This window comes from Periplaneta americana, chromosome 12 (genome assembly GCF_040183065.1).
Source record: "Periplaneta americana isolate PAMFEO1 chromosome 12, P.americana_PAMFEO1_priV1, whole genome shotgun sequence".
NCBI lineage: Eukaryota > Metazoa > Arthropoda > Insecta > Blattodea > Blattidae > Periplaneta > Periplaneta americana.
Window position 1 is genome coordinate 136,384,252 of NC_091128.1, and position 22,381 is coordinate 136,406,632.

The window sequence follows — 22,381 nt, forward strand, 5'->3', positions numbered from 1 at the left end:
CAAAAGTGTTAAATTTAACCTTGATTTATTCTCTCTTCATGCACGATTACTACACATTTACTGCACTTCCACTGCATGTACACAATTCCTAAATGTTCTTGAGGATATAAATGCGACAGGTTCATGTCAGTAGATTTACTTGCATGTAAAAGAACTCCTGCGGGACAAAATTCCGGCACACCGGAGATGCTGATATAACCTCGACAGTTGCGTCATTAAATAAAACATAATTTACAATTTTTCTTGAGAATATACAGTAAAACCTCTATTATCCATGGTAATGAAGGGGATGGACTGAACGGTTGACCGAAAAAATCGGATAATCCGTACCATGAAAGATTTTGTAATTTTCTCCATGGTCTTGTATTTAACTTGCTATGTAGTGGATCAGAAGTTCACTAATTTAAATCTGGATGTCAACGACGGGTTTTTAAGGAGCAAGGAAGCCCTTTGTAATGACTGTCTCAGGAAAAATAGGAATAAATGAGATCTCATATTGTAGATTTACATACTTTTTTACACTTTAACTTTGTTTCTTTTTTTTTTATTAAATCGCGCATTTGACCTGCTATCTCGTATTCTGGTGCGAGATGAGCCACAGTTTCTCTTCCTCAAACCATTCAATTATTTCCATTTTTTCGATACTTAGCACAATATGTTTTCTGTTAACACTCGTACACCCATGGAAGACATTTTATATACAAGTTATATTATTATTATTTTTTTTTAATCCAATGCCACCAGGTTGTCTTTTCGACATTTCTGGTCTTCTCTCCTGGCTGTGGCTTAATTGTAACCCGCTTCTGAGGTTGGGGCGCCTGGAAGGCGGAGTTACATTACCCCGATGATGTGATAGGATGATTATGATAATGTAGTGCCAGGAGAGGTCTTAAATCTAAACTTAACCTAAATTCCAGACCACGGACGAACACAGGAATAATCCCCTTTAAGGAAAAATTCCTGTGCTCTAACCGGGAATCGAACCCGGGACCTCATGAACTAGGGCCAGAAGCTCTGACCACTAGACCATGAGGCTGGTCAGTAGAAAAATATAAAACAATAGAACGGCAATTCGAACAGTAGACAATGCTGTGTAATGATAAAGGCTTGTAATAACATTCTCTAGCAAAAACATATGTAAAACCTACTAACATGATGTACAAAACAGTACTTCATATAAGTTATTTAGTCCACACCTTTGGAGTAACGGTCAGCGCGTCTGGCTGTGAAACCAGGTGGCCCGGGTTCGAATCCCGGTCGGGGCAAGTTACCTGGTTGAGGTTTTTTCCGGGATTTTCCCTCAACCCAATACGAGCAAATGCTGGGTAACTTTCGGTGCTGGACCCCGGACTCATTTCACCGCCATTATCACCTTCATATCATTCAGACGCTAAATAACCTAGATGTTGATACAGCGTCGTAAAATAACCCAATAAAATAAAAAAATAAAAAAATATATATAAGTTATTTATTTCTGAAGAAAAAAAGAGCGACACCTAGACAGTCGGATAATCCGCCAATCGGTTAATAGGGTGACGGATAATCGGGGTTCTACTGCAATAAATGACAGTGCTGCAGTTATCTTTCTCTACAGCATCACTGGTTCAGCAGTCTTCAAATGATCTCGGGGATGTAGATGAGACATGCTGTGGTTGCTTTTCTCTGCACCTACAACAATTCAGTAGTACTCCACTCTAATAGTTTCTAGGTACGGTATGACCTGCGTTAGTGACACCACATCAGTACCTGCTACAGACACTGGCTCAGTCGCTGGGTTGGTCCCACGGATTTCTGGCACCTCAGTAGCCAGTTCATCAGAACACTGTTTCCACTGCTCTCCCTCGTTCTGCTGTTTCTGCTGCTGATGGGTTTTCATATGCTGTTTAAGACTCTCACGCCACCGAAATGTGCGTCCACACATGTTGCAGTGGAACCGGCGTTGATCGGTGTGAATCAATGAATGCTTCTTTAAGCTGTCAGGGTAAGCAAAAGCCTTACCACAGATTTGACACGGATATGGCTTTTCCCCTGTATGTCGACGCATGTGGACTTTTAGGTGGCCGGCATGGTAGAAGGTCTTCCCGCATGAGCCACAACTCAGTGGACGTTCAGAGTTGTGGACAGATTTCTGGTGTTTGCTCAATGTTGACGAATCTCCGAAAGATTTGCCACATGTGGAACACAGGAAAGGTTTCTCACCTGAAAGTAAAAATGCTTGGTTCAAACAGAATATTGGTTATATCTTACGAAACACATACCATCGCATAAATAACAAATATAAATTCATGTTGAATCTTTCGTACACTACTTTTAACACTTGAATATAAATAACTGATTAAATGGCGATTTTAGTCGTGTTAATTATGTAAGCATGTGCGGCTTACAGCTCTTTCGGTGTTATTCAACAAACACAAAAACACACAAAACACAACACAAACACAAGAACACACGAAATACATCACACTAACAGTGGCGGCCGAAGGCCATTCTGTCAAGTGGGGCACAACCTGAATGATGAACCCTGAAAATTAAAAACATATAAAACCAATTGATGTGCACTAACCTTTCTAATTTTTGTAGATGAGCTCCATTTTTCGGTTCTTTCTGCGAGCAAAATCCTCTATAACTATGGTTGAAGTTCGGAATAGAATGTACCATCTTTCTCTCAATTGAGAGCACTGCTACGCCCAGAGGAAAGTTAAATGGAATTCTAAGTGTAATTCACAGAAATGCGCTGATTCTCACTCGTTCGTACTCGCAGATCACGCAACTGCCTGCCTTCTTACTACCGCAGCACTAGACTTAGAGAAACTCAGTTGAAAACTGTAGTGTGCACTGAAGGCGGCAAAACGCCCGCCAAGATTCTCTATTGTCAGTGACAAAGCTTTTTGAGAACTGCCAACTTCATGTATTCTAATGTAAACTTTCTTTTTTTTTTTTTTTTTTTTTTTTTGGATACGATGGAAGCATAAAAGTTTACAGGGAACATTAACAACATAACTGTGACATACACACACACATACACACGTGATTTATACAATGAGTCGAGCTTCTAAATTATTAAACTTACATTTAACACTTTTCATGTCAAGTTTAGCTGTAAAATGTCGTCTGCTACACAGCAAGTATCAACACCCCTAAAAATCGCACGCAGCTAATTGGACTGTTCCTAAATTAAAGAGGCTTGGTGGGCACGGCAAATACAGTGCCCAAAGCACACGGTCTGAGGCAAAGAGCTCCGCCTTCCTACAACTCACACCCCCATCCCTTCCTTGTCCATCGCTGGGCACGAGAAGAGAGAGCCCATTTTATTACCTGTTCAGAAAACTTGGGTTTCGTAGACTACTACAGATTCTGAAAACATTAGTAGCAATGAAAATGTGAAACTCTTTAAGTTATTATTTCATAATGCAATTAAATTGTATTATAATATAGTCATAATACGATAATAAAAATCACTGGGAGGGCACGTGCCCATGTGCCCCTTAATAAAAGCCGCCCCTGCACACTAATATACGAAAACAAAAACATACACAAGATCGCATCCTCATTCAGAAAACAGAAATACAACATAGCATACAGAACAGAAAACACACTACAAAGACATCTCAACACACAAACAAATAAATACAACCACACAGGCGTATACAAACTCACATGCAATAGTTGCGACAGTTTCTACATTGGACAGACAGGCAGATCATTCCAAACTTGATACAAAGAACACATTAAAGCAATAACCAGAGGACACAATACATCTACATATGCCGAACACATAACTAATGCTAACCACACATACAATAACATAAATACAGACATGGAAATCCTACACATACAACCCAAAAACCAAGAACTCAACACACTAGAACAATATGAAATAAACACACACTAAAACACACCCTAATCAAATTCTCAACACACAGATCAATTTCAGAACACATACACTATTTGACACAACTCTTCATCACACGAACGCACCCACACAACAGGCAGCGAAGTTGCGATAGCGCCGAGATCTAGTAGGCTCTGAGGATGGTGTCGAATAGCACCGAAACAGCTGTAAGCCGCATATGCTTACATAATTAACACGACTAAGATCGCCATTTAATCAATTATTTAAATACAAATTCTTACAATTGACGTTGATCATTTAACAACCCTGTATCAACTACTAGGTTATTTAGGATTTATCATTTGGTTATCTGACATTTTGTCCTAAAGTTTGGGAAAGCCTCGGAAAAAACCCAACCAAGTAACCAGCCCAAGCAGGAATCGAACCCAAGCCTGAGCTCAGCTCCAGAACAGCAGACAAAAGCTCCTACTACCTGAAATATACCAGTGGTCTATAAGTGATGCCATAGTCTGGTATGGTATAAAATACTTGACAGAGATGCAGTTTTATCTTTTTATGTGCTGCTTTTCTTAGTAGCTATTTAAAGAAGAGATGTAAAGGAACCACAGACAATGAGAAGCAAACAGAGAGTGGGAAGCAAATGTGTAATAACTCAAAACATTCTCGGGCTTCCAGCCAGGTAATAAGTTGGTGATCCACTGACGTTTCGAGCAGTGTTGCCACGACCTACTCACGAAAATCAGGAGAAAACCATAGAAAGAAACAGGAGATTACAATAGATTAATTGAACATGAATTTTCTCTTTCTATTATAATATTAATTATAAAATAGTGTATATTGTAAGAAAGGTGATACTGTTTTATTACTATATAGCACATGCCTAACCAATGAAATGGAAAAATTTTGATAAATATTGTGACAGCGACGTGAGATTCGAACTCACGACCAGCGTCCCGCAAGAGGGCGGACCGCGCGTGGGCCGGCGCGGGCTTCGCGGAGCGCTTTGGGATGGCGCGTGGTGGAGAGAAGTAAGGGGAAAGGGCCTACGCAGCGAGAGAGTGGAGAGAGAGTGCGCGTGCATCTGGTGCTGGTAGAGAGGAGAGGGTTCTGGATTTTTCTGGAGTGCCATCTCTAGAGACGCGTGGAACTTTCGAGGCTACGTCGCTGTGGTTATAAATTACGGACGCGAAGGAACGACAGCAGTTTTCAGTTGATTAGTCAGCCAGTCAGTGAGAAAGCCAGAGCAAGCAAGCCAGTCTTGTGTACCGGAGTTCGACTCGAGTGTGCGTCCGCAACTGTATCAGCATCCGAAAGCCTGAGTTCGAGTGCAGTGGACCGCAGTTGGAGGGACCTGAGTTCGAGTGCAGTGGACCGCAGTTGGAAGGACCTGAGTTCGAGTACAGTGAACTGTCTCTGAAGGTCTGTGGTTCGAGATACTGTGAACTCGAGTGACTGAGATAGAAGAACTGTGAACTGAGAACTGATAGTTCTGATTTGTAAATAGTGCTTTGTAAATATTAGTTAAGATTAACAGTTCATTGTTGTTCGTACTAGTCCAAGTAAATTGTCATTGTCGTCAGTGGAGTGCTATAACGAATACTGTGTTGAGTGAAAATCCAATTGTTAACGAGAGCGTTTAAGGCGAATTGTAGAAAGGAATTATTGTTGTGACGAATAAATTACATTGTCGTTACTAATAAAATTCACAATGTTACTACTGTCATCTTTACTCATCATATGTAAATAAGTCATGCAATTTTGTTTTTACACAGTAATGTCTCATTGACAATGTTTCGCATTAAAATGTATTAATCAGGAGTTTTTTGTATATTGACAAACGATTTTAGATAGAACGAGATTTATTTTAAAGATGATATTAAAGACAGTACTGCATTAGCTGCGATTATAACAGACGAAAAATGATTCCTTTTCCTGTTTTTGCATAACTACCATTTAAACTGTTCATAATTTTCCCACTCTGATTTATAATTCTGGGAAGAAGTATTTACTCTTCTTTCTTGCTGGGACACTTTCAATCATTTTAAAAGATCACTGTGCACCATATGTAACACAAAAAAAAACAGTACCTACAATTTACTCACTCACTGTTTCACGTGTTCTTGCTCCTTTAAGCATCATTGTGGGGACGCGTTATGAGCAGGGAGACACGAGATGGAAGAATATTCTTACTTCTAGCTCGTTGGGGAGAAAATGAAAACATTTTTTGACTTATGTATAAGATGCAAAAGTAAGACATGGTGAATAATATAATATGTAATAAATTTAAAATCCGGACATAGTACCAGGTGGCTCCAGCATGCCAAAAACGAAGGAGAAATTCGGACTTTTGACAAAAAAAGAAGTAGAGCAGTAGATTCAATGGAAAAACACGAAATCTCCTGCTTAATCAGTAGGTATGGCAACACTGGTTTCGAGGATGTTCATCTTCGGCAGTGTTCACACCGCGGTCCAAAACACATGGAACACGGACAACCAATCAGCGTCCAGTTCCTCGGCTGACTACTCCCCACGGCACTATAAATAAGGAGCAAGATATCCCCCTAATTATCAGTTAACCCTGAAGACGAGGAAGATGAACATCCTCGAAACATCAGTGGATCACCAACTTATTACCTGGCTGGAAGCCCGAGAACATTTTGAATTATCACATTGCCAGGAAAGCTTCAGTAGTTATTTTAAATGTGTAATGGTAAAGAAAAACTAACCTACAATTTAAGAAAATGGTGTGTAAGTAGTGAACAAGTGGCAAAGAATATTGAAAATAAAAAGGATAGAGCATAGTGGGAGAGAAGGATTGGGAAGATCATAATGTTATAAATAATGTAAAGTGTAAAGGTAGTAAATGAAATAGTGAAGTGATGTAAAAAGTAAAGAAAAGAAAGGAATGTAGTATCAGGTGGGATAGAGAATACGAAAAATATTTTTGTCATATGAGTAAAACAAGGAAGAGATAGAAACGGTAATGAATAGTATGTGTAGTGAAAATAGAGACTGAACTTAATAGTAAACGAAATACTAGGGATAGAGGAATTAGATTTAGAAAGGTTTTAGAATGATAAATGGTGTCAGATGATTAAAGTACGAAAATAGATGAAGTTACAAGAGAAAAGAATGGACACGGAAGGACACAGTGTTGAATAAAGGAAGATATGTGCATGATTCATCCACTAAATTTATAAATGATGTAAGTAGTGTAAGAACGGGAATGCTGGCCCGAATACAGGAATGTGAAGGGCCAGCAGGACTAAACGGTAGAGTGACAATAAATCATATCATAGTAGCTATTTATAAAGAACCTCAATATTATGAATGACTATATAAAAACATTTCACCATTCATGCATTTCTGTTGAAGGCATTGTAATTTACAATGCAGAACTGTACGAGTATGCATTGTATTCTTCACCTAGCATAATTAGGAACATTAAATCCAGACGTTTGAGATGAGCAGAGCATGTAGCATATATAGGTGAATCCAGAAATGCATATAGGCCTAGTGTGTTAGTTGGGAAACCTGAGAAAAAAGACCTTTGAGGAGGCCAAGACATATAAGTGGATGAGAGGATAATATAAAAATGGATTTGAGGAAGGTGGGATATGATGCTAGGGACTGAATTAATCTTGCTCAGGATAGGGACCGATGGTAGGCTTATGTAAGGGCGGCAATGAACCTCCGAGTTCTTTAACACTAGAAAGACCGAAACACCTTAATACGACTACCAGGACAAAAATTCCTGTCTGTAATCAGACATGTCTTGGACCGGAAACTGGTACTTTTTATATAAGAAATGGGTATTGTGCAGGGATGAGACTCTATGATCATCAAGTAACATTTTTAGAATTTTAAACATCAAGTACAGTCATCTCAGACAGTTGCTGTTTTGATATATTTTCATGTAAAATGACACAGAAGGAAACTTTTCACGTAAATTTCGTACATAACTTATGTAGGTAATTGGCGTATATTTTAGTATAGTGTTGAAGAAATATTATGACTTCTTGATTACGTCAATCAAGTACAGTCAAGTCGAAGGTTTACATAACATGTTGAAACTTACTACAGATAAGTAAACATATACTGAAAAGTATGATACAAATGACACATCTTAGCCTAAATTACATTATTTTTCACACAGGTATATATGTGAGTACAGTCCATGCAGGTACCTTCTTTCGATCGTTCCGAGCGAGTTGATCTCAAATCAAATTTCAGAAACCTCATGATTTCTTTGAACCGACTGCAGTTTGGGATACCTTTTTTTTCTGACCAGAGAAGATTCACTTTTATTTCTTTGAATTCGTTTGCACTGCTTACATACAGACTATCCAGAAATGCATCGAGGTCTTCTAAGCACTTGAGACAAGTACAATGATAACACACCTTTTTGATTATGGAGAAGGAGCAGTATTGTCGTGAAAAATATTCTGCTGTCTGCACCTTCAAGTTGTTAGAACATTAGTACAGACTACTTCCCACTTTGTCCTGTCAGGAGCCTGAACCATTGTACCGACAGTGAATTTGCTTCTTTGTTATAAGGCCGTGACGTCTTCTGCCGAAGCTCATTGTAAAAGCTTGGTTTTTACTCTAAACCAATTGTTACGAGACAACCGCGACGCGCCAAAACCACCCCTTCACCCCCTCCCTCACGTCTCTCAACACAGCTCCACGACATGACACGTTTTCCTATCCTATGGTCATATTCTTTATATACGACTTACCAATCATGTTCTTTCTATGAGTAATTGACTAAACTGACGACCACTAATAATGTATAACAATCAATAGTGCTTAATTTCTATGTGGGGAAAAAAATATCCTGTTGGTCATTATAGGTATTTCTAAGATTTTTTCAGATTCTATGCGTTCGAGAGGGACAACTATTTTTTTTAAATGAACACAAAAAAATACTAGTCAGAAGCCCCCAAATTCCCTCGAAAATAATTAGAAGAGGTGTTTAAATTTTGGAATGGAACAAAAATGTCCTGTCGGTCGTTCTAGTGTTAAAAGCTATTTAATTAGGTAGGCATAATCATTTACTCTGGAGGGCAGTGGACGAGAACAGCGAGGGATAGGCAGGCATGGAAAAGACTGGAAGAAATATTACGAACACTATGTAAACTGTGTATAGTTGTGTATTGTTTATATAGTTATTTTTGTGTATGTCAGTTTGGATAGTTTGATTCTATGTATAGTTGGTATAGTTCATGTATTTAGTTAGTATAATTTTTGTGTTCAATTGTATGGTTTTGTGTGTTTCAGTTTGGATAGTATGATTCCGTGTACAGTTAGTATAGTTCATGTATTTAGTTAGTATAATTTTTGTGTTCAATTGTATGGTTTTGTGTGTTTTAGTTTGCATAGTTTGATTCCGTGTATAGTTGGTATAGTTTATGTATTTAGTTAGTATAATTTTTGTGTTCAATTGTATGGTTTTGTGTGTTTTAGTTTGCATAGTTTGATTCCGTGTATAGTTGGTAGAGTTCATGTATTTAGTTAGTATAATTTTTGTGTTCAATTGTATGGTTTTGTGTGTTTTAGTTTGGATAGTTTGATTCAATGTATAGTTGGTATAGTTCATGTATTTAGTTAGTATAATTTTTGTGTTCAATTGTATGGTTTTGTGTGTTTTAGTTTGCATAGTTTGATTCCGTGTATAGTTGGTATAGTTCATGTATTTAGTTAGTATAATTTTTGTGTTCAATTGTATGGTTTTGTGTATTTTAGTTTGCATAGTTTGATTCCGTGTATAGTTGGTATAGTTAATGTATTTAGTTAGTACTGGTACAATTTTTGTGTTCAATTGTATCATTTTGTGTGTATTAGTTTGCATAGTTTGATTCCGTGTATAGTTGGTATAGTTCGTGTATTTAGTTAGTATAATTTTTGTGTTCAATTGTATGGTTTTGTGTGTTTTAGTTTGGATAGTTTGATTCAATGTATAGTTGGTATAGTTCATATATTTAGTTAGTACAATTTTTGTGTTCAATTGTATGGTTTTGTGTGTTTTAGTTTGGATAGCTTGATTCCGTGTATAGTTGGTATAGTTCATGTACTTAGTATAATTTTTGTGTTCAATTGTATCGTTTTTGTGTGTTTAGTTTAGATAGTTTGTGTGTTTAGGCTGTACAATTTATGTGTGCAATTTGTATAGGTTTTTCTGTATTTAGTTTGTGTATGAGTTAAGACTATGTATGTGTTCAGTTTGTGTAATTTTTTTCTTTCTTTTTTATTGTGTGTTTGGTGTGGATAGTTGTGTGTTCAGATTATAATTTGTGTGTTTTTAGTTCCGACACTGTTATTTCCGGCGTGACTCCACCTCTTTGCTTACGTCTTAGAAAGTGAAGGCTCGATAAAGTCTAGGTAGGTAGTATCCTTCGCCATTTTTGTTCTTACGTTGCCGAGCTACCATACGAGGAATCTATTTGCCACACCGTTAAACATTATCATGTCGTAGCTCCTATGATAATAAATCAAACACAATGTAATTCAGCAAATAATTGAGCGGCAAATAACGTCTTCGTGTGCTTTCTGCGAACGCCAACGAAAGAGCTAAAATGGCGGGCGATTATATTAAGTATTTATCGAGCCTTAAGAAATGAATCAGCGAATCACAAGACGCACACGTTTAAATGTAGCCAACCTGCAACACGATTGGCTGCCAGAAATTAGAGCGACGGGACTATAGTTTGCATAGTTTTTTGTGGATGTTTAGTTTGCATAATTTATATGTTTAGTCTGTATAGTTTTTCGTGTTCAGTTGGTATAATTCGTTTGTGTGTTTAGTTTGTAAGTGTATAGTGTAAGCTCCCTTGGACTGGCTCCCCAAGTGAAGTAGACCTTCAGCTCACCCTACACTCCTGTAGGAGGCCGTTGCCCTTATGGGATTTCAGGCTTTTCGTATTTCGTAATCATTTACTAACCTGTATGAGTCCTAATGTGCTGGGTGAGATTGAATGTCTTCTTGAACGTTCTGCCACAGACATTGCATTGATGATTGCTTTTGCAATGCGTCTTCATGTGCAACTTAAACGCACCCTCTGCCTGAAAGGTCTCCATGCACTCAGGACAGGAGAACATGTCCTGGTCGCTGTGCTCACTGGAGTGCTGCTTCAGTTCTCCAAGACGCCGAAACTCCTGATGACAGATCAGGCAGGTGTACCTTTTATTCCTCATGACAGTTTTTGAAACAGATGCGCCTGACTCTCTCTCCACATTATCCGAAGTTTTCAGCAAATCCTCTCCTTCATCCAGGGCTTCACCCATGAGTTCAATAGAATCTTCATCACGAGCAATGTCATCAGTGCCTTCTTCAAACTCTTCCTGTTCCTCCAACATTTCCTCTTCTATTTCTGGAATGTGGTGAGAATCCTGAATTGGATAAGGGACGTTGTAACCTTGGAATACTTTTTTGAGGAGTTCCTCATCAATGTTCAGGTTTATCATCAGTTTTTCAGTGCAACGATTCACCTCCCAGTGGCAGGAATGCATTTCCTCTGATAAAGGCCTTGATGAATGGATTTCCAAGCAGTGGAAACACGTTTCACAGGCGAGGTAGAGTGCTGAGTACAATTTGTTAGCCTTCTTCATGTCCTCCTTCAACTCTAGTCTTCCCGTACTGCAAAATCTGCATGCCAGGAAGGGTTCCAGAGCCTCTCTCAAGCATGACAGCTCCAAAAGACGAACTCCTTCAGCACGTACCATTACATCACTTTCCTCTCTGCTGCTCTGCATATTGCAACTCTCCTCAGCAGTGCCTCCGTATGTAGATCAAAGTGCTGTTTTGCAAAGTCTGTAACAGCCAAGAGCATGAAAAATTTGGAAGGAAATATTGTTCCGGGGCTGGGCATCGAACCCGGGACCTTTGGTTTAACGTACCAACGCTCTACCAACTGAGCTACCCGGGAACTCTACCCGACACCGATCCAATTTTTCCCTCTATATCCACAGACCTCAAAGTGGGCTGACAACTGTCAAGCAACCAACTTCGAGTGCACACAAACTCCGTGTGACTCAGTAGCTCAGTTGGTAGAGCGTTGGTACATTAAACCAAAGGTCCCAGATTCGATGCCCGGCCCCGGAACAATTTTTCCCTCGAAATTATTCAAATCAACTTTACAGGGAGTTATACCTGAAATCTTGATTTGCATAATACACCACAATTTAAGTCACACAGAGTTAGTGTGCACTCGAAGTTGGTTGCTTGATGGTTGTCAGCTCACTTTGAGGTCTGTGGATATAGAGGGAAAAATTGGATCGGTGTCGGGTAGAGTTCCCGGGTAGCTGAGTTGGTAGAGCGTTGGTACGTTAAACCAAAGTTCCCGGGTTCGATGCCCGGCCCCAGAACAATTTTACCCTCTAAATTATTCAAATCAACTTTACAGGGAGTTATACCTGAAATCTTGATTTGCATAGCCAAGAGCATGTCTAACTGTAATTGTGTGTTTAATAGTTTTCTTTATAAATAAAATAAAAAATAAAACATTTCAAATAAATATTCTATGGTACATTATGATCTTATCAATAGTTTCAGGATTCTGCCCTTTTTGCCTATTTCATTCCCTTGCATGGTTTCAGAGGCTTTTTACTAGATAAGCATGTTTTATCGTTATAGAATCCTGATAGTTGAATTCTATAGTGTTTATATTTGGCTATTTTGAAGGTCAGTGCCTATTTTGTGAATTAGGACATATAAGTTTCTTTTTATCGAGTTTATGATATACATACATTTTCAATAAGTATTTGTCTTGGTAATAGGAAAAAAGCTAGGACTTTTGTATATGCATTGTTAATAATGTTGAGATTTTGCATTGTAAACTGCAGTAATTAGCTAATATTCTCTGTAATGTCAAAGCAGCCGAGAGTCACATTCGAACAACAATTGCTTCATGTTGCAGTGTTCTTTTTCCAGCTATTATCTTTTTTTGGACCAGCCGCTATTTTTCTTGATAAAATTATAAAAATACTCACTACAGCACATTACAAAAAGATTAGCAATAATTAAGTTGCTATTTCTGTTACTTAACATCCAGTGTAATTATTCTTTCAAGTGTTGGTGACACTGTTCCTAGTTACAGTCTTTGATCAAAAATGTTTTAAGATCATTTGTGATTGTGATAAGTAATTCAGGCATAGGTTAAATCACCAGCTATGTTACAAACAAGAAAATAAACTTGAGAATGCAGAAAATATACATTGTTAAAAAAAAAGCTGACTGATGATTTAACCAGAGTGACTGTTCAGTTTGGAGCAAAAAAAAAAAAAATTGTTATAAGAACCAAAAACAGAAAGTTTGGGTGTAAAATCATTTTGATGAATCCGCAAATACCGGTAGCAGTTAATAATACTTACTTATGGTTTTTAGAGAACCCAGAGATTCATTGCCGTCCTCATACAAGCCTGCCATTGTCCCTATCCTGATAATAACAATAATAATAATAATAATAATAATAATAATAATAATAATAATAATAATAATAATAATAATAATTTATTTTAGCTGGCAGAGTTAAGGCCGTAAGGCCTTCTCTTCCACTGAACCAGCAAAAAATATACATACATATGAAGGAACTTACAAGCTACTAAGATCGCAATAAATTGAGTTAGATGAAAATTACGTATATACAAGAGTTACTTATGAATTAAACAGCAAAATACTATGAACTATTAATTAAACAATGAGATACAAACTACAGCGAAACGACATAGTATATGATTATGTCTCGTGACCAGAAATAATGTGAAATAGAAATATAAAAATTGGAAATTTATTCTTTGAAGATGTGGAAAAATTCAAATATCTTGGAGCAATAGCAACAAATATAAATGACACTCGGGAGGAAATTAAACGCAGAATAAATATGGAAAATGCCTGTTATTACCTATTCGGTAGAGAAGTTTTTGTCATCCAGTATGCTCTCAAAAAACCTGAAAGTTAGAATTTATAAAACAGTTATATTACCAGTTGTTCTATATGCTTGTGAAATTTGGACTCTCACTTTGAGAGAGGAACAGAAGTTAAGGGTGTTGGAGAATAGGGTGCTCAGGAAAATATTTGGGCTAAGAGGGATAAAGTTACAGGAGAATAGAGAAAGTTACACAATGCAGAACTGCACACATTGTATTCTTCACCTGACATTATTAGGAACATTAAATCCAGACGTTTGAGATGGGCAGGGCATGTAGCACATATGGGTGAATCTAGAAATGCATACAGTGTTAGTTGGGAAGCCAACGGGGAAAAAACTTTTGGGGAGGCCAAGATGTAGATGTGAGGATAAAATAAAAATGATTTGAGGGAGGTGGGATATGATGGTAGAGACTGAATTAATCTTGCTCAGGATAGGGATCAATGGCGGGCTTATATGAGGGCGGCACTGAATCTCCTGGTTCTGTAAAAGCCGTAAGTAATTCTTCAGAAAAGATATACCAATGCCGCATAAATGGGCCTAAGTGAATTAACAAATAAAATTGTAAGGCATACATGTATTTTCTGAAAAAAGTGGTGGTTAACTGGAAATCTACGCATACACGAACTGCGAGAGAAGACGATAAATTGAAGTCATTAGAACCACAGTGATCTACGTAAAAAATTTACGAAAAGTAAGATAATTGCATTGACTCAAACCGAAATGGGGAAATATTGTAGGTACCGACTAAGGGGCAGGGTGATGTACAGTACATGAGTTCCATCACCCATTAGCAATTGCTGAACAAAAAGTTAAGTACATAAACTGAGGATCTTAAATCATCTAAATCTTTTCACATATTTCTCGGCCCCACGTCACTTAGATATACCCTCAACTAACCCATTAACCTTGTCACATACTTACCTTGTAAAAGACCGGCGTCCCTTTTTAATTAGCTACCAAACTTTCTAAGTTAAATAGCTACCCCAGAACATCTCTCATGTCATTTAAATCACTCTGGTTCTACTGGTCTCAATTGTGGCAGTACACATCCAGACCTGAAGATCTGCACATGACGTATGCCTATAATGAACATATAAATAATAATACAAACTAATAATTAACAACAATCACGAATGCGTGACTGCAGAGTTACAAAAATATACAGGAGGGGTCATAAGAAGGGTTGAGAATTAATGCAGCTGCGCTATAGTACAGATTTTGACAGCTAGTGCACAATAGGAGTAATGAGGTTATGTTGTAACACCTACTAACCCATAAATCAATCTGAAACACAATACAAACTGTAAACTTCCCAATTGTGTAAAGGGAATGTAAAAAAGGAACGAATGAGTGTGACCTGTATGTAGTACAGTAAGTTCGAACTCACAACGTTAGCAACATTACATACTCAAATAAAACCCGCAAATAATACGTCCACGGTAGCCAACACGATACACTATCCATATTGTATTTGTGTTATTATGTTGGCTACCATGGACCTATAATTTGCGGATATTTTTACGTGCGGCTCGCGACAGGATCATCTTGGCTGTTTTTTGAGCAGTTCAATGTATTTGAGTAACGCAGTCCGCCATAACTAGGATTTTTACCCAAGCGGTGCAGGATTCACCCTTGACTATCGTCGGACGCGAAATCAAATCAGAATCCCAAACAAAGGTTGTTTAGAAAAAAAAAAAAAAAAGAGAAACCCAAAGTTATAAACCAGCGGTGAAACTAGCGCTGAGTTTGTTTCGTTGATTTTGGAAGGGAAAATCCGCCATTACAGTACGATTATTTAGTCCTGACAGTCGCCGACAATGTGCGCCTGGATCAGACGAGTCCATTAAGTTACACCAAGGGGTGTTCAGGTTAGTCTGTTGCTTACCTTTAGAGCGATCAGATGTCACACGTGCAGTAGAGCAGTGTGTTTCCAATACAGTTGAGCTGTACAGCATTTCTTAAGTGACCGCTCGCCCTTACCTCTATTCTACTCCTATTACTTCCCCTCTTTCACATCGCTGAGCTGTCAAGACTAAATAATCGGTCTGTACACCAAATACCTTACTATAGGAATTTGATTACACTACCTTATGACTGACAACATTACAAAGCAAAAAAATCACCTGCCTTTGCCCAGCGTAATTTTCTTTAATAAATTACGTCAGTTGAGGAACAGGAAATTAGGGTTGGGTCTGCTGCATTTTTCATGACATAATACAATAGTGTACCATTGTATAACACTTTGCGTGGTTAATGTAACATGAAAATTGTTATGATACTTCACGTAACAGGTTACTATAACATTTCACAAGTTACGGTACTAAACAAAAACTTTCATAACACCATCCAGTCTGGACATAGCCGAACTTAACCTAACCTTGGAATGAAATGTAATGGAATTTTCGGTAGAGGGCATTATGACCCAGCACTGCGACCTTTTACAATCTATTGCGCTAACCCTCAAGCTAGGCGCAATCCCAAACTCACACCAGCTGACTACATTAACGTTCGCTGCATACCCAGGTTTCGAGCAGTAACCCCTCCATCCCCTTGTCCATAGGACAGCCAGCGTTCGGGTAATGCAATGAAGTGATGAACAAATGGAGAAATGTTGATAGAATGATGTAGATGCCTAACATGGGGAAACAGGGGAACCCTGAATAAAACCCCAACCACGTCATTATAGATTTTTCAAGGCCTGACCGGGACTTAAACCCAACCGCATGCGTGACAGGGTGAAGGTCTGACCACTCGGCCACTGCAGGGGACATGATTCAGTAGTAACAATGTTAGTATAGTTTTGAAAACAATGTCTACATTAACCTGTTAGCCTATAATATAGAACTGTAACATGCATCAATCATACCAACAGTTATTTTATAATAAAAACAAACTTAAAAAGTGTTGATCTGCATTTTCTACACATTAATAACATATAAATATATTTAAATAACACAAAATATGTAGCAATTAATGATCAATCATATAATACAGTTTCATTCTTTAAATATTTAGGGGCAGTAGTTACCAGTAATGTTGATAATAATTACAAATAAACACGAGAAGATTGCTGCAGCAGCAAATTGTTGTCTAAAACCATTAGATAATATCATGAAAGCTAGATACATATAAAAAATCAAGATAAACCTCTACAAAACCATCATCAAATCTATTGTGGTATATGTTCTAAACTTAACAGTATTCTATAACATAATACAATATAATATTGTTTTGTTTATTCAGTCATATGACAAATCAAATTTACAAAAACTAATGACACGTTCATATATGTAGTCATGTTCTATACAATGAAAATTACGAACGTTTTCGCCCTCCGGGCATCATCAGGCTTTTTGTATAATATCTCGTATATAGTCTCTGTAGTAAAATACAATGATGATTTGATAAAATAACATTTTCACGTTTGAAGTGTTCCTTTCTTTTACTATATCTATATATTACTATTTCAGATACAATTCACCGTCCAAGTCGAACCTTTGAAAGCAAGATTGACACATATACATCAGTATTATGAAGTTTAAATGAGGAATATTACTAATATGTTCACATTTTCACAATTTTATGTATCATGTAATGCAGTCACAGTTTTTAATTTTACGCATTAGTCTGAACACTATTTTATACACATCATAAGTTAATTTTTATACAGTTTATTTCATCAAATTATCATTGTACTTTACTACAGAGCAGTGGCGGTGCGTCAATAAGAGCACAAGAGCACGTGAACACCTTGTTTCCATTAATGAACGACTAGTTTTATTATTTGATACCATATTGACGTAGTGGGGATGTATAATATCAGAATCGAGTATTTTAAACTTCCCGCATCTTGCATAAACTTCTTATGTAAACTTGGCAACATCCGTTCACGTACAAGCCGTGCTCTTTTCGAGATGGTTACAGGAATTTCACGCATGCGCAGGAGAAAATTGTTTTTAGCTGGCCGCTTATGACTCGTCAAGAGCACAAAGCGTTAAGTGAACATGATGAGTACCTATCCTACAGATGTCAGGTGCATCGGTGCCTATCGTTCACGTGCTATATCTCGAGGAGGAAATTTAAAAGCCTGTAGATGTCAGCATCTGACTGTAGGAACGTTTACTTTACGTAGATGTGTGTGTATAGTGCTGCTACGAGAGTGTAGTTTGTGAATTACTATACTTCAGTGTCGGCCAAGAGGCCTTTAGTCCTCTTGGTGTCGGCATAATAGCATAGTTTGGCTTTCAAACACGTGCTGGCTGACTGTGGTGGTGGTATGAATTTAAGTATCTGTATGGTAGTGTATAATATTTAAGAATAATATTTACTGGCATGTATTTATAGTAATCAATCTATGCGAATGGGATTACAGTACTGGTATAGGCTATAGTGTATGTGTGTTGTGAATCAAAATATATTACTGAACACACGCGTTTGTAAATAACGGGACTGTGGTATGTATTCATTATTAACAAACGTAAACAATGAACTCTGTTCAGTGAAATTTGGAACAGTAAAGAACTGGGTAAACTGGCTTACCAGGAAAAATTGGAAATAGAAAGACCGAGTTTCATTATTATTACTATTATTATCATTATTATTATTATTATTATTATTATTATTATTATTATTATTATATGTCGTTTTGAATTTATATACGGTTTTTTTCGATAGTGAAACATTGGAATCATGACATTTCATATTAGACTAAACGTACAATTTCAAATTCTTTTCGATTTTTGAACCACAAAATTGTGAACACACATAATATTTTATCACGAGCCGCCACTGCTACAGAGACTATATATGAGATATTATACAAAGAGCCTGATGATGCCCGAAGGGCGAAAACGTTCGTAATTTTCATTGTATAGAACATAATGACTACATATATGAATAAGTGTCATTGGTTTTTGTAAATTTGATTTGTCATATGACTGAATAAACAAAACAATATTATATTGTATTATATTATAACAATGACAGTCTGAATTATCACAATATGCTTTCTAAGTTAACAGTATTCGTTATCAAATCCGAATTTTGAGGACTATAATTAATCATGATATATTAATGTCTCTTTACTTTGCACAAGTTGAGTCAAGACTTTCATATGGCATTTGTTTTTGGGGAACTGGAACCATGTTGAATGACATTTTTATGGCTCAGAAGCGTATTGTCAGGTGCATAGTGGTTGTTAATAGTAGAACCTCTTGTAGGGAATATTTTTTACATTATAATATCCTTACTGTTTATGGTGTATGTATTTTTAATGTATTGCAATTAATTTATTCAAATCTTTCTTTTACCAAAATAGTGACTTTCATACTTATGATACTCGTAATAAAAATAGTTTAAGTATTTCGGTACACCACCTTACAAATATCAGCAGAACTTATATGGTTTTTGGTATTAAAATTTACAATAGCTTGCCTGAGGATATTAAATATACAAATAATATTCTTAAATTCAGGAAATATATATTAAAAAAAAAAAAAAAGAAGAAATTGATACAATTATGTGTCTACAGTCTAGAGGAAGCACATGTGGGCCTTTGGACTCTTGCCTAATGTATTTTATATTTGACTTTATTGTAATTTAAATGTATTTTATTGACAATGTCTATGCATATTTATGTCTCTGACAATAAAGTTTATCTATTTCTATCTCTATTCTGAGTGTATGGGAAAGGAAGGTATTCAGGAAGATTTACGGTCCAGTTTTTGGAAAATGGTGTATGAAGTATCGGAACTAATTTGGAGATTTAAAATATGTACAAAGGTACGGATATCATCACTGACATTAAACTCAAAAGACTAGAATGGGTGAGACATGTGGTCAGGATGAAGAAAGGTAGAACACCAAAAACGTCTTTGGACACTAATTGGATCAAGGAAAATAAGCTAGAAAATCTAAACTATGCTGGTTTGATGAAGTCCAAAATGACATAAAGGAAACTGGAGTTAAAAGATGGAGATTGAAAGCACAGGATCTATTTGATTGAAAGGCTGTCATTAGGGAGCCAAGGTTATACTGAAAGGATCATAATGCAGAAGAAGAAGAATAGTACATTATGCAACGAGCTTATAATGGTAGTAATTAAGACGCGAGTATGTTTATGAAACGAGCCCGAGTTTCATAATTTTCATACGAGTGTCTTAATTACCATTATAGGCAAGTTTCATACGACTTTTTATGCTCGACCATATTTCTAACTTGAAATTATTCATAAGTATTAATGTTATTCTTATCTGACTGGGGAGCAGAACTGACCTTGTGCAATATCTCGTAAATTGTGAGATGTGCGCAGACGCGAAAGTATTGATTTTTTCCGAGAAACAAATATCATTGACCTTGATATAATCTAGAGAGTAAAATAAACATTAATCTTGATATAACCTTGAAATTGATTTAGACACTGAAAAACGCGATAACAAATTGAATTTATTTGAATATTATCTACAATTAACGCTAATTATTATAGTAACAGAACATAAACTTCTGCGACAGTATTGGATTTCCAGCCTTCGTGACGTTTCGCTAGTTGTCTTTCGATTGCATATCCGAGAATAATCGATACTTGCGCTTTCATATTGCTACAATGGTGTTTTCTGATTGGTGGAACACCTGAACTTTAATGAATAGATGTACTTTAATGAGCTCCATTAAAGGGCTGCTACCAGGTGTATAATTACTACATTTCGGCATGGTTAAGTATAAATACATTTAAATGGCTATTCACAAGGTGATTATATTATTTTATACAAAAATAAGACTCTTAATTATATTAATTCCATTTTTATTTAATTCAAATTTCCACTACATTATACAAAATTTATCACATTTATTGCCGATTTCTTCTAAGTACAGAGAGAAAAAAAAAGAGAAGAGAGGAGAGGGGAAAGAAAAACATTCGAACGCTAAAAGATTTATAGAAGCTTCAGAAATAAAATAGTGTGTGTTCAGTGTGCTATATAGAAGAAAACAAAGAAGCATAAAAAGTTATTAAATTTTCAGTTTTCAGGAACTAAACTATTGAGAAGATATACATTTTCCTCTTCAACATCTGTAATGCGCAGATTTTATTTTTATGAATGTACAGCAATATACACACAATGATGATTAAAACAAACTGAATTACTTCCACTATTATAAACTATTATATTTACAAATCAACTAGGAATATATGAAATTCTATTTTATTGACAATACACATCTTGACAATATTTCTTACTGATGCAATCCCAGACATCAGTCCTTGATGCAGTATCACAGCACAAATTTCAAATTTGATTCCATCACTCTGCTTGCTGGTAGCTGCTTGCCAGTATCTGTATGAAGTAACTGAACTCAACAATCGCAGGTTCATCTTTCAAATAAAGAATATAAATCAAATGTAAATAATCTTAAGGCTGCTGGTATATAATTTGGTACACGAAATCACATCTAACAAGCTCGTGACATTTAATATTTGAATCGGTATGGTTTGCAAATCTGAAAATAATATACTTGACATCAGTATCAACTTCTTAGTTACTTATCACTCAATTGCTGATTGGTTTCTTTGCCTTCCAAACAAGCTCCTGGCAATGTTCCAGAGTCTGTAAAATTAAACAATCAAAATTAGTTTCTTTAATTACATACTCTTAAAAATGAAATGTTAAGTGTTAGGAGTTATCCAATACAGATTACAGTCAATTGTTGGTATAACAAAATTCCAGGGACAGTGAAATTATTTCCGTCATTTGAAATTCTGTTAAACTCAGTATATCGTTGCTGATTTTATGAAACCTCCTATGTGACAGTACAGAAAATAATTTTTCAACAGGAAGGAAAAATTAATTAAACATCAATAAGCTTACACTGATCCTCGATGATGTATTCACCATATTCACCAACGTTTTCTACCGAATTACTTCATATTCTTATGTAGGTCCACTGATTTTTAATTAATTTTTTCTTCCTCCTGAAAAATCTTGTTGTGTACTGTCTGTCACAATGAAGATTTTCTAAAATCAACGATGTAGCCTATACAACATGACAGAACAATAAAATATTCAAGTCATGCAGTACCATAACGAATGTTGAAAGTGAAATATTTCTTTGTCACATCGGACTAGTTCTATTCTTTATCTACTTGTTCTGAAAATATTAATTATTCCTTTGAAGGAAACTGTTTATATTTTTTCTTTAAATGAAAAATAAGAAATCATAAGCAGTAGGTGATATACTCATATAATATTGGAAGGAGTTAGAGAGAAAATCCAGAAAGAAATAGCTGTCCCATAATAAGGGTACTGTTTGGTTACAGTCACGTAATTAATTTCTTTGTTTATGTACAAAAAACAATATTTCTTTATAGTTAAGTCTTTCTTTTTTTTTTTTTTTCTTTGTTTTATTAGCAGCCAACCCTTTAATCGAATATATATATATATTTTTTTTTATTTATAAAAGTGTATAAATGGTGATCTGAATGAAGGGGGGACAGCAATGGTGTATAAATGGTGATTTACAATTAACAAAGGTAAAAAAAAAAGGTAAAAGTATCCCCGTAACATGCCATGAAGGCACTTGGGGGGCATGGAGGTAGAGCACCATG

The 22,381-nt window shown here is 36.3% G+C and overlaps 2 protein-coding genes across 4 annotated transcripts in view; both read right to left on the bottom strand.

Moving 5' to 3' along the window:
- Positions 1 to 8: 8 nt before the first annotated feature.
- LOC138710921 (zinc finger protein 771-like) lies at positions 9 to 15,271 on the bottom strand. 3 transcript variants are annotated; one of them, XM_069842118.1, is made up of 4 exons: positions 15,055 to 15,271; positions 14,704 to 14,862; positions 10,795 to 11,663; positions 9 to 2,199 (listed from the first exon to the last, which is right to left on the bottom strand). In XM_069842118.1, exons 3-4 carry the CDS (start codon positions 11,603 to 11,605, stop codon positions 1,679 to 1,681), a joined length of 1,332 nt encoding a protein of 443 aa, XP_069698219.1. In that variant the 5' UTR covers positions 11,606 to 11,663; positions 14,704 to 14,862; positions 15,055 to 15,271; the 3' UTR covers positions 9 to 1,678. The 3 variants fall into 3 exon arrangements, with proteins under 3 accessions (XP_069698219.1, XP_069698218.1, XP_069698220.1); XM_069842117.1 differs by having other exon boundaries at positions 15,051 to 15,271; XM_069842119.1 differs by lacking the exons at positions 14,704 to 14,862; positions 15,055 to 15,271 and adding an exon at positions 13,223 to 14,662.
- A 5,561-nt stretch (positions 15,272 to 20,832) lies between these two features.
- Positions 20,833 to 22,381, bottom strand: part of Sap-r (prosaposin) — a 61,292-nt gene continuing 59,743 nt past the window's right edge. Inside the window, exon 18 of the mRNA XM_069842120.1 lies at positions 20,833 to 21,383. Within this exon, the coding sequence (XP_069698221.1) occupies positions 21,327 to 21,383 (57 nt within the window). The 3' untranslated portion in view covers positions 20,833 to 21,326. The remainder of the gene's footprint in view (positions 21,384 to 22,381) is intronic.